Below are 12,866 nucleotides of genomic sequence, written 5' to 3'. Positions count from 1 at the left end.
AAAAGGGCCAACAAGTGCTAAGCATCTCTGGGAACTCCTTCAAGATTGTTGGAAGACCATTTCCGGTGACTACCTCTTGAAGCTCATCAAGAGAATGCCAAGAGTGTGCAAAGCAGTTATCAAAGCAAAAGGTGGCTACTTTGAAGAACCTAGAATATAAACATATTTTCAGTGGTTTCACACTTTTTTATTAAGTATATAATTCCACATGTGTTAATTCATAGTTTTGATGCCTTCAGTGTGAATGTACAATTTTACTAGTCATGAAAATACAGAAAAATCTTTAAATGAGAAGGTATGTCCAAACTTTTGGTCTGTACTGTACAGTATGTTCATATGGCTGCTGCAGCCAATCACTTGCTATATACTTGCTATACCATACCGGAAAATCCTAAAAAACACCTTTTAAGATAGAGATCAATTGCAAAGTCAGGTTAACCACTGCCATGTAAGTTTGTACCGTGTTAAACTACAAATCCCAGCATGACCTGAGCAATGATAAGCACAGTTTAAAGTGGAACCAAACATGTTAGCTACAGGATCAATTGTGAATTCAGCACTAATACATCACAGTAAGGGGGGAAATACACAATGCCACCAAGTGACCACAGGTGACAACTTCTCTGATTGCAGTTTTTTCCATTCTTTTTCTTCTCTATCCTGCCCAGGTAATGATAATGACTTCTTCCTACCTTGACTTGCCACTAATGTCATTGAATGCCTTTGTAGTTGGGGGCTAGTGTGGGTGGGAATGAAAAACCTAGTCAGCATCATTCTTTTTACCTGCCCTGTGAACTGACAGCTATTTTAACAACCATCTTAGAAGAGTTAACGAGAACCTACCGATTTCCAATCCTGTATGTGTCCAACAGTTGAGGCATAAAGTTCTACTTAAATGGGTTATACAGGATAAGAAAAGCCTGGCCGTTGTCTTGCAAAAATGATGTCACATTTGTCCGCGGGCTGCACCTGCGTATTAACTGTAAGCTTCAATAGCACACACAACATGTGGACAGGTGTGGTACTTGTCCTGGAAGAAATCAGACTTTTTTTTAGTCCTGTAGAACAGATATATGGTATGCTATGTTAAGAAATACATAACATACAGTTAAAGCAAGCTGTCCTTAGGCTTTAGGCTGTGTGCCCACGTAGCGTTTTTCAAGCGTTTTTGATGCGGAATTTCCGCAGCGGAAACGCTTGTAAAACGCTTGGTAACCCGCACCCCATGGTCCCCAATGGGATTCCGCAAGTTCTATGCACATGCTGCGGATTTTTCCGCAGCGTTTATGCTGCGTTCAAAAATCCGCAGCATGTCAATTAATTTTGCGTTTCCGCAAGCAGAATTGCCATAGTCCAATGCATAAAAAACGCAAGGCAATTCCGCATGTGGAAAACGCGTGATAAACGCGCGAAAAACGCGCGAAAAACGCGTGCGGAATTCCGCATGCGTTTTTCCGGGAGAGGACTTGCATTTATGCAGCAGAAATTTTCTGCTTCATAAATGCAACGTGGGCACATAGCCTTACAGTGGTTTTTGCCATATACAGCGGGTGAAATAAGTATTGAATAGGTCACCAGTTTTTTAAGTAAATACGTTTCTAAATGTGCTCTTGACATGAAATTCTCACCAGATGTCAGTAACAACCCATCCAATCCACACAGGTAAAGAAATCAAACCATAGCTGTCCATAAATTAAGTTATATGTAATCATGAGAAATGACACAGGGAAAAAGTATTGAACATGTTTACTGACATTTATTATTTTGTAGAAAAGAGTTGTTGGTGATGATAGCTTCAAGACACCTCCTGTATTGAGAAACTAGTCGCATGCATTGCTCAGGTGTGATTTTGTCCCATTCTTCCACACAAACACTCTTCAAAACTTTCTATGAACTCTGAGCTTTAGTTTCTGGTCAGTTGATTGGCTGCGCCATACTAGCAGCTTTATTTTCTTTCTATGAAACCAATTGAAAATTTCCTTGGCTGTGTGTTTGGGATCATTGTCTTGCTGAAATGTCCACCCTTGTTTAATCTTCATCATCCTAGTAGATGCCAGCAGATTCTTTTTCAAGAATGTCTCAGTACATTTGTCCATTCATCGTTCCTTCAATGACATGAAGTTTGCCATTTTCGTATTCTGAAAAACAGCCCCACAGCATGATGTTCCCACCTCCAAACTTCACTGTTGGTATGGTGTTCTTGGAGTGATATGCAGTGCCTTTTGACCTCCAAACATGATGTGTATTATAGCATCCAAAGAGTTCAGTTTTGGTCTCATCTGACCAGACTATATTCTACTAGTATTTCACAGGCTTTTCTAAATGTTTTTGAGCAAACTTTAAATGCACTACAACATGCTTTTTGTTCAGCAATGGAGTCTTGCGTGGTGAGCATGCATAAAAGCCATAGAGGTTGGGTGCATTACTTATTGTTTCCTTTGAAACAATTGTACTTGCTGATTCCAGCTCTGATTTGGCCATTGGCTCTTGGACAACTCTTCTGATAATTCTTTTCACTCCTCTATCTGAAAGCTTGCAGGGAGCACCGGGTCATGGTCGTGTGTATGGTTAAGTGATGTTATTTCAACCTCCAGATTATTGCCCCAACAGTGCTCACTGGAACCTTCAGTTTATTAGAAATTCTTCTGTAACCAATGCCATCAGTATATTTTGCAACAATAAGGTTACGAAGGTCTTGAGACAGCTCACTGGTTTTACCCATCATGAGATGTTTCTTATGTGGCACTTTGGTAAGGAGGCACCTTTCTATAGGCCATCAGATGAACCAGCTAATATTTTTTACTAAGTAGTAGTATTGTTTTCTAATTGCTGATAAATTTCATCTGGAGTCATGACTTTCCATGGCATTTTGCACCTCTCTTTCTTCATGTGTTCAATACTTTTTCCCTGTGTCATTTCTCATTATTACAAATAGCTAGTGATGAGAGTACGTACTCGTCACTGCTCGGTACTCGCGCGAGCATCACTGTGCTCGACAAGCTCGGCACTCGGCGAGTATTTCCGGGTTTCTCGGGCGGGAACTCGAGTCCCCTCCCTGCATGTTTGGCACTCTTTAGAGAGCCAATGAACATGCAGGGATTGCCTGCCATGCACTGTAATGCCGTAGCCATGATGGTTGTGGGCATTACAGTGATTGGCTGGCCACACAGCATCATCAGATCTATATAAGACCTGGCGCCGCTATGCTCGTCACAGTCTACACTGGAACCAGGCAGAGTAGGGAGAGCTGCTGCTGAGTCTGGGAGAGATTTGCTTGTTTATAGTTAGTATAGTTTTTCCACAACATATATCTATATCCATTTGAACTAACAGTCCTTCTGAGGACTAATCCAGCTGCATATAATCAGTGCTAGGCAGGCTTGTAGTGTATGTGGCAAACTGCAGTGTATGAAACAGCACAAGAAGGTCCATTGAACATCTTGTCTGCTGCTGCTGTAATAATTACAGATATTTGTAGACATAGCCCCAGATATCAGGGGCCAGGCAATTTTTTTTTATCTTAATCCTTGGTTATTTGCTTAAAAAGAAATACAGAAAGCACAATTTTTGTGCTCCACTTGCTTGTTCTCACTACAGAATAAAGCCAGATCTGTTCCTTATTTCAGATATAAAAATCCAGAAATTTGAACTGAACATGGAAAATATTGGCCTCCTTTTTCATTCTGTTGCAGTGTGTCCATCAAGCTATTCACACTAGGTCTCTGTGAAGAATAGTATTAGTAAATTACAGGCCTGCTATTTAAAGCCGTGGTTCTCTGTCAGACATATCACCTATATCAGTGTTCCAAAATCCGACATTTCTTCCATTTTCATTTTGTTGCAGTGTGTCGATCAAGCTTTTCACACTAGGCGTCTGTGAAGAATAGTATTAGTAAATTACAGGCCTGCTATTTAAAACCGTGGTTCTCTGTCAGACGTATCATCTATCAGACTGTTCCAAAATCAGACATTTCTTCCATTTCCATTCTGTTGCAGCGTGTCTATAAAGATTTTCACACTAGATGTCTGTGAAGAATAGTATTAGTAAATTACAAGCCTGCAATTTAAAACCGTGATTCTCTGTCAGACATATCACCTATAAGACTGTTCCAAAATCAGACATTTCTTCCATTTTCATTTCATTGCAGTGTGTCGATCAAGCTTTTCACACTAGGTGTCTATCAAGAATAGCATTAGTAAATTACAGGCCTGCTATTTAAAACCGTGGTTCTCTCTCAGACGTATCATCTATCAGACTGTTCCAAAATCAGACATTTTTTCCATTTCTATTCTGTTGCAGTGGGTCGGTCAAGCTATTCACACTAGGTTTTTGTGAAGAATAGTATTAGTAAATTACAGGCCTGCTATTTAAAACCGTGGTTCTCTATCAGACATATCACCTATAAGAGTGTTCCAAAATCAGACATTTCTTCCATTTCTATTCTGTTGCAGAGGGTCGGTCAAGCTATTCACACTAGGTTTTTGTGAAGAATAGTATTAGTAAATTACAGGCCTGCTATTTAAAACCGTGGTTCTCTATCAGACATATCACCTATAAGAGTGTTCCAAAATCAGACATTTCTTCCATTTCCATTCTGCTGCAGTGTGTCTGTCAAGCTATTCACACTAGGTGTCTGTGAAGAATAATATTAGTAAATTACAGGCCTGCAATTTATAACCGTGGTTCTCTGTCAGACGTATCACCTATAAGACTGTTCCAAAATCAGACATTTCATCCATTTTCATTTTGTTGCAGTGTGTCGGTCAAGCTATTCACACTAAGTTTTTGTGAAGAATAGTATTAGTAAATTACAGGCCTGCTATTTAAAACTGTGGATCTCTGTCAGACATATCACCTATAAGAGTGTTCTAAAATCAGACATTTCTTCCATTTTCATTCCGTTGGAATGTGTCGGTCAAGCTATTCACAATAGGTGTCTGTGAAGAATAGTATTAGTAAATTACAGGCCTGCTATTTAAAATTGTGGTTCTCTGTCAGACGTATCACATATAACTGCGTTCCAAAATCTGCCATTTCTCATGAATGTGCAAAATATTGTCCTACATTAAAAATGGGCAAGATGCGTGGCAAGGGACGGGGAATGGACGTGATGGTGATGGTGCATGCAGAGGCCGAGGACGTGGCTGTGGGCAAGCTGAAATTGTGCCACAACAAACACCCACACCTTGTCGCTCGACCTTCCTGTCCCAATTACTAGAGGACCGCAGTACAACACTATTGAACCCAGAGCAGTGTCAAAAGGTTGTTAGTTGGATAGTAGATAATGCTTCGAGTCACTTTACCACCACCACCACCACCCTGTCTTGCACACGGTCAAGTCTCAGTAGCCGTGAGTCTGGACCGCATATTCCTCACCCTGATCCTCCTTCCTCCCACCATGCCAAGTGCCCGGAGACAACTGATCCCACACTTGGACACTCAGAAAAGCTGTTTACTTTTCCATTTGTAAATTCGAGCCTCTCGCCCAAGCAGATTCAAGCGAGTCAAGAGGAGAACGCATGTAGCGATGCCCAAATATTGGAGCAGCCACGGTCACACAAAGGCGACAGTGGGAAAGTGCAATTACTGTCGCAAGAGGTGGATGATGATGATGATGAGAAACAATTGCCAGAAAGTCAGGATGAGGACCAGGGTGCAGAAGTGGAAGACGAGGTGGTGGATGATATAGTAACTGACCGAACCTGGCAGGGGGACATACAGAGCGAGGACAGCAGCACACAGGGGGACGGAGGCATAGCACCACAACAGGCAGGAAGAAGCAGTGTGGTGGCCGCAGACACAAGACGGGAAAGTGTTCCTCGTAAAGCCAACACGACGGAAGTTGCCAGTACAACTGTTAGGTCTTCTGGAGTCTGGGTATTTTTTAAACACTCTGCAGATAAGGCAAATTGCAATACCTGCCAGGCCAGCATCAGCAGGGGAAGCAAAACTAGCAGCCTGACCACTACCAGCATGATTAGGCACATGGCATCAAAGCACCCGACTAAGTGGGCTGAACTCCAGGATACAGAAATAGTGTCTGTGGGTGACACCACTGCTTGTTCCGCTGTTGTGTCCTGGTGAATGCTTTTGTCTTGGTTGAAAGCAATGCAAAAGTGCAAAAATGCATCAAAAATGCCACGTGTGAACATAGCCCAAGGTGTGGAGGAGCATTTTTGTTTTTGTATATTTATTTTGCCTTATATACAAGTCATTACCCTGGAAAGGATGTTCCTTAACATATTTACCAGGAAAATCCATTTTTATTTCATTTTTGTATGTTTTATTGTGAGACGGTAAAAGTGGCGTAATACCTCTGACAGCATTGTTGACAGCAGTTACCTGGGAGTCAGAAATGCTTCCAGGGGTTTTCCCCATGTTGTTCCCATCGATTTGGGCAATTTTTAGGCCCTCTGCAGACCACCGGGGGGAGCCGCCAGAAAAATGCTCAAGTTTCCCATAGACTTATATTGGGCTCGTTACTCGGACCGAGCACTCGAGCATTCCAATTTGCTTGACTCAAACAATGAATACCCAAGCATTTTAGGACTCTCTCATCACTACACATAACTTAATTTATGGACGTCTATGGTTTGATTTCTTTGCCTGTGTGGATTGGATGGGTTGTAGACGACATCTAGTGATAATTTCATGTCAATAGCAACTTTAGAAATATATTTACTTAGAAAATTGGAGACGTGTTCAATACTTATTTCATCCGCTGTGTGGAGACATGTACCGTACATAGGATTAAAGGGGCTATTTTGCATGAAAGAATTGTTTTGTAGACAGATTGTAAAATAATTATTGTTTTCGATCATTCTAAGTTGTTTGAAATGTATTTTTCCTGACTGAATAACCTCTTTAAGAAATTGCTTTGTTTCAATCAAACATATTTTTTTATATTATCTTTCACTTGTCTTTTAAGCTCAAGAGTTGGCGTATTCTTGTGTGGACCGGAAAACCTCGCAGAGACCCTCAGCAAATTGTCTATTGCCAACTCCAATGCGGATCCTAGAGGGGTGCACTTTATTTTCAACAAAGAAAACTTCTAGTTCAGAAGAAATTACCAATGCATGTGTTCATTAAAACTATCTTTTGAGATCATCAACACCCTAAAGATTCTGATAGTTTGAGGTTCTCTGACAGAACACTTGTGAGCTAGCTATTCTTTCCCTCAGTATTTTGAGAATGTGGCTGTTAGACTTCCTCTATTGCATGAATAATTAGAGACTACTAGGTCCAATAAGCTCTATATACTAGTTTCTCCAAAATTCAATATGTGGGAATACTTTGCCTTGAATACCTTTACTACGGTTTATCTAGAGTTCTTTGGAGCACATGCTTGTATAATATCCTGAACACTAGCGTAGAATAGTTAATTATTACTGATTTGCTTCCTATCTGCTTGTCAGCCAAGCTTATTTCTTTGACAAAATGTCTGAAAATGTAAATTGTTGATAATAAGATGTAAGGTATTGTTCCGCTATGAATTCTTTCCGGTTGAAGATTCATGACTCTACAAATATTGTTATGTTTATGCCTCCAATTTCATTTTCTTTGCTACCCACTGATTGTGCAAAAATGTTTATATTAAAAATAAAGAATATTTGATAACTGGTAGTATTAGTTTTGTTGTTTTCCTTTGCATTTTGCACATAATACATTTCATTCTGGTTCTTCAGCTTAAAGTGAACCTGATAGCTACACTCATGTAGAGAAAGACCTGTCACTCAAGGAGAGTGGGGCAGGGAGAAGCCCCAGGACTGTCACCTGACTGGTATGTTCCTGGGCTAGCTTTTAAATGTATGTTTTCTTTTAAATCAGATAATTTCTATTAATCACAAAAAACATTTTCCATTTTCTAAACATATATACAATTAGACAATTAGGTTTTACATACATAAAAAATTATGAAAGGAAACCACACAAAAATACTTTTTTTATACCCTGTTACCGCCCACCCTCAAATCTCAACAAAATGTCCAATAATCCTCATTTTCTCTGTCCTTAAGCCCTTATTATGTTTTCTCGGACATTGTGTATTAATAATTTAGTTTAACAAAACATATATTATACAAGTGCTTCTCACTAAATTAGAATATCATCAAAAAGTTAATTTATTTCAGTTCTTTAATACAAAAAGTGAAACTCCTATATAGAGTCATTACAAAAAGAGTGATCTATTGCAAGTGTTTATTTCTGTTACTGTTGATGATTATGAAAAGTCATTATCTCAGTCAATTAGAATACTTTATAATAACATCTTGAAAAATGTTTTTAAAATCTGAAATGTTGGCCTACTGAAATGTATGTTCAGTAAATGCACTCAATACTTGGTCGGTCTCCTTTTGCATCAATTACTGAATCAATGTGGTATGGCATGGGGGCAATCAGCCTGTGGCACTGCTGAGGTGTTATGGAAGCCCAGGTTGCTTTGATAACAGCCTTCAGCTCGTCTGCATTGTTGGGGTATTCCTCTTGACAATACCCCATAGATTATCTATGGGGTTAAGGTCAGGCGAGTTTGCTGGTCAATCAAGCACAGTGATAGGCTATGTGTCCACGATGCGTTTTTTGAGCGTTTCCGCAGCGGCAAAAACGCTGCAGAAATGCTTAAAAAACACATGGTAGAAGGCCTGCCATGTTCCCCAATGATAATCCGCATGTGCTGTGCACATGCTGCGGAAATTTCTGCTGCGGGTTATCATTGCGGAAAAAAACGCAGCACTACCAATTATTTTGCGGAAGCGCTGTGTTTTCGCCACCATTGACTTTCATTGGAACGCATGGAATCCGCATCACTGGATCTGTACATGCGAAATCCAAGCGTTTCAATGTGCGGATGGTACCCGGGTGTGGAGGAGAGGAGACTCTCCTCCAGACCCGGGTACCATAGAACCTGTGAAAAAAAGAATAAAATAAAAAATAAATATGATATTTACCTTCTGATGGCCCCCGGTCTCCTTGTCTTCACTTGCCGGCAGCTCGCGGTGGACTGAAGGACCTGCGCTGACGTCATAGTCATGTGACGGCAGGTCCTTCAGTGTAGTTTACCGCGAGCTGCCGGCAAGCCAGGACGGAGCGAAGCAAGACTGCGGGGGCCATCAGAAGGTAAGTATATAATTATTTTTTTATTCTTTACCTTTCTTTTACGGTCACACTATAGCATTTCTGCATCGTGGGCACATAGCCTTACTGTTGTTTTTAAACCAGGTATTGGTACTTTTGGCAGTGTGGACAGTTGCAAAGTCTTGTTGGAGAATGAAATTTCCATCTCCAAGAAGCTTGTCGGCAGAGGGATGCATGAAGTGCTCTAAAATTTCCTGGTAGACAGCTGTGCTGACTTTGGTCTTGATAAAACACAGTGGACCTACACCAGCAAATGACATGGCTCCCCAAACCATCACTGATTGTGGAAACTTCACACTAGACCTCAAGCAGCTTGGATTGTGTGCCTCTCCACTCTTCCTCCAGACTCTGGGACTTGATTTCCAAATGAAATGCAAAATTTACTTTCATCTGAAAACAACACCTTGGACCACTGAGAAACTGTCCAGGTCTTTTTCTCCTTGGCCCATGTAAGACGCTTCTGGCGTTATCTATTGGCGATGGGTGGCTTGACACAAGGAATGCGACACTTGTAGCCCATGTCCTGAATACGTCTGTGTGTGTTGGCTCTTGAAGCAATGACTCCAGCAGCAGTCCACTCTTTGTGAATCTTTGTGAATCTCCCCCAAATTTTTGAATGGCATTTTCTTAACAATCCTTTCAAGGCTGTGGTTATCGCGGTTGCTTGTGCACCTTTTTCTACCACACTTCTTCCTTCCACTCAACTTTCCATTAATGTGCTTGGATACAGCACTCTGTGAACAGCCAGCTTCTTTAGCAATGACCTTTTGTGGCTTACCCTCCTTGTGGAGTGTGTCAATGACTGCCTTCTGGACATCTGTCAAGTCAGCAGTCTTTCCCATGATTGTGAAGCCTACTGAAACATACTAAGGGACCTTTTTAAATGCTTAGAAAGCCTTTGCAGGTGTTTTTCATTAATTATTCTAATTTACTGAGATAATGACTTTTGTGTTTTCATTGGCTATAAGCCATAATCATCAACATTAACAGAAATAAACACTTGAAATAGATCACGCTGTTTGTAATGACTCTATATAATATATGAGTTTCACTTTTTGTGTTGAAGAACTGAAATAAATTAACTTTTTGATGATATTCTAATTTAGTGAGAAGCACCTGTATCATACCTGAGGCAATATTACTCAGTCTGACATTCTATCTCTAAGTAATTGTGCAGATGGTAATGCAGGAGTGTCTAGCCATGGACCCCAAACTTTTTTATATTTACTCATAGATTTACTTTTCTTATATATGCTCGTCTCCATTCTGATTATGGAATTCATGCTATTTTTAAATTCGAGAAGCGAAGAAGGCGAATTTTGAATCCATTGGGCATACTTTCTCACCTGGAACAGAATTCTGGAAATACCTATCTGTATTGGGTCAAATTACATTTTGTCCTCTATAATTCCTAAGATGTATATGACAGGGTTTATCTGTAAATTAATGTTATACATTTTGTAAGTTAGTTTGAGTATCCCCTGCCAATAATTTCCCAGAGCAGGGCATGCCCAAAACGTATGCATTAAATGTGCGGTTTCCTTTTTACACTTGGGCATCTATCATTTGATCTTATTCCTATCTTATGTAAGAAGCTATTGGTTCTGTACTTACTATCTATGGAGGTATAATTGTTACAACCTTTGTGCTTCACATAGTGATAAATGTGGTGTGAGTTCCATGATTGTATTCCATTGACCTTTGTCTAAATTACCTACATCATCTCCCCATTTATCTGACAGTTTTGTAAGGAATTGTTTCAAATAATCTGATTTTAAGTATTTGTATATGGTGGATATCAGTACTTTAGCGGAAGTTGCTTCAATTGCAACTTCAATAAAGGAACTATAATTTATAATCATGGATTGTGTTTTTATTTGTGTATTAAAAGGATGTCTAGATTGCAAATACTTATAAAATTTGTTATGTGCCAAATTGAAATATAATTGTAATTGTTCAAAACTTTTAAGGGTGCCTTCTTTTAAGATATGAGCTATAGTATTAATGTCCTCTTTTTCCCCAATCTGCAAAATGTAATATTTTAAGTATTTCAGACAGATTAATTTTGTGCCATAAGGGAGTAAATATGGTATATCCATTGATCCCTAGTATCTTCTTTCTTCTATCCCAAATTGTGAATTTCATAGCCAGCGTTGGATATAGAAGTGTATCTAGGTTTTCCGCACCCAGGGCAAGATTTCAGTTTGGTGCCCCACCCCCACTCCAAGCACACATGCGATTGGCACACTTAGTCACGTGCAGACAAGCTACTCCCTCTAATTCTCTCAATGTTCAGTGAAAAACTGAGAGAAGCAAGAAGAAAAGCGAGTTGTCATGTGACCGTAAGTATGAAAATTGCATATGAGTGAAGAGGCCATGGATGATGACTGCTGGAACCTGCAAGCAAAGTTGAATCCTGACAGTGAGTATATTACATGCTGTTAGGATTGACGTGCTACAGGGCTTCATTTTATAATTAAAGGGCTTGTCCAGGTTTAAGATGAAAGTCTGCAGTCACTCTATGTGACTGCAGGCTTCTTAATTGTCACAGTGCATGCACTACACACTTTTAGCATTCTCCCTTGCCGGTAGCAAGAGTGGACAGTCATGTCAGCACAAGTGTGCGATTTGTATACTTCTGGACACATTCCGACTAGACATGTCCAGTCTCGCTCAATTGGCATGTGACCGCATGTATGCAAATCGCCAGCACCAGAGAATCCTGACAGTGTGCAGTGTGCACTGTGAGAATTCAGAAGTCTGCAGTCACATAGAATGATTGCAGACTCGTCACAAACTTGGACAAGCCCTTTAATGATCCTAACATAAATAAAAACATGAGAATTAGTCGGTATCACAAAAAAGAATACATACAGGTACCTGATAGATGACGTTGTCTTTGATTAGAGTCATTCTCTTTAGTTTTCTTCTTCATCTTGTCCAGACTCCAATATGACTTTTCTCATCCACCGCCCATCTCTGCAGACTCCCAGCTTCTTTGATCTTCTTCAGCACATCCCGACATGATGCCCTTAAAAATAGAAGCATCATTATAATGCTCCTGAAAAAAAAATACCTGCCCTACGCTGAGCCCCTGAATAAATAATTTCCCCTCACTATATTCCTTGCACAAAATATGACCCCCACACTGTCCCTTTTATGAAACATGCCCTCCACACTGCCCCCTCCCTTAAATACTGGGCCCCCTCTTCACACTGTCCTCTCACACTGTGTCCCTCCTATAGCGCCTAGTCTCTATATTGTGCACCCTCATCACACTCGTCCTCCTTTGCTTACTGTCCCCTCCTTGCTGTGCCCTTACACTGTCCCCTCATGCTAACCCCCAAACTACTCAGTCTCTATTCTGTGCCTACTCACACTTTTCTCCCCCTATACTGTCTCCTCACACTATTCCCCTCGATAGTCTCCTCACACGTTTCCCCCTCCATTGTCATACTGTCTCCTCTCACATCCTCCCTGCTAGCCATACTATCTCCTCATATATTTACCCCCTTGTTCACCATACTGCCTCCTTACACATCCCCCCAACTCCCCATATTATGTCTACACACATCCCATCAGCCTCGCTCCCCATACTGTATCCACATACATTCTTGCCCTCGCACCTTAGGTTAAGAGCACACGTAGTGTTTTTGATGCATTTTCAGCGGAAACGCAGCGAAAACGCTTGGTAATCGGTCTACCAGCTATTGCAATGGCAATCCTGATGTGC

General features: G+C 40.6%; 1 protein-coding gene across 1 annotated transcript in view; it reads left to right on the top strand.

Annotated features, from left to right (window-relative positions):
- The window catches only part of CYBB (cytochrome b-245 beta chain), a 95,075-nt gene extending 87,451 nt beyond the window's left edge, over positions 1–7,624 (top strand). Inside the window, exon 13 of the mRNA XM_073664837.1 lies at positions 6,930–7,624. Within this exon, the coding sequence (XP_073520938.1) occupies positions 6,930–7,056 (127 nt within the window). The 3' untranslated portion in view covers positions 7,057–7,624. The remainder of the gene's footprint in view (positions 1–6,929) is intronic.
- Positions 7,625–12,866: the final 5,242 nt, after the last annotated feature.

Source organism: Phyllobates terribilis, unplaced genomic scaffold (genome assembly GCF_046119375.1).
Source record: "Phyllobates terribilis strain yellow unplaced genomic scaffold, ASM4611937v1 Scaffold_2__4_contigs__length_985480577, whole genome shotgun sequence".
In the NCBI taxonomy this organism is placed as follows: domain Eukaryota; kingdom Metazoa; phylum Chordata; class Amphibia; order Anura; family Dendrobatidae; genus Phyllobates; species Phyllobates terribilis.
This window is presented reverse-complemented; position numbering and strand designations above follow the sequence as displayed.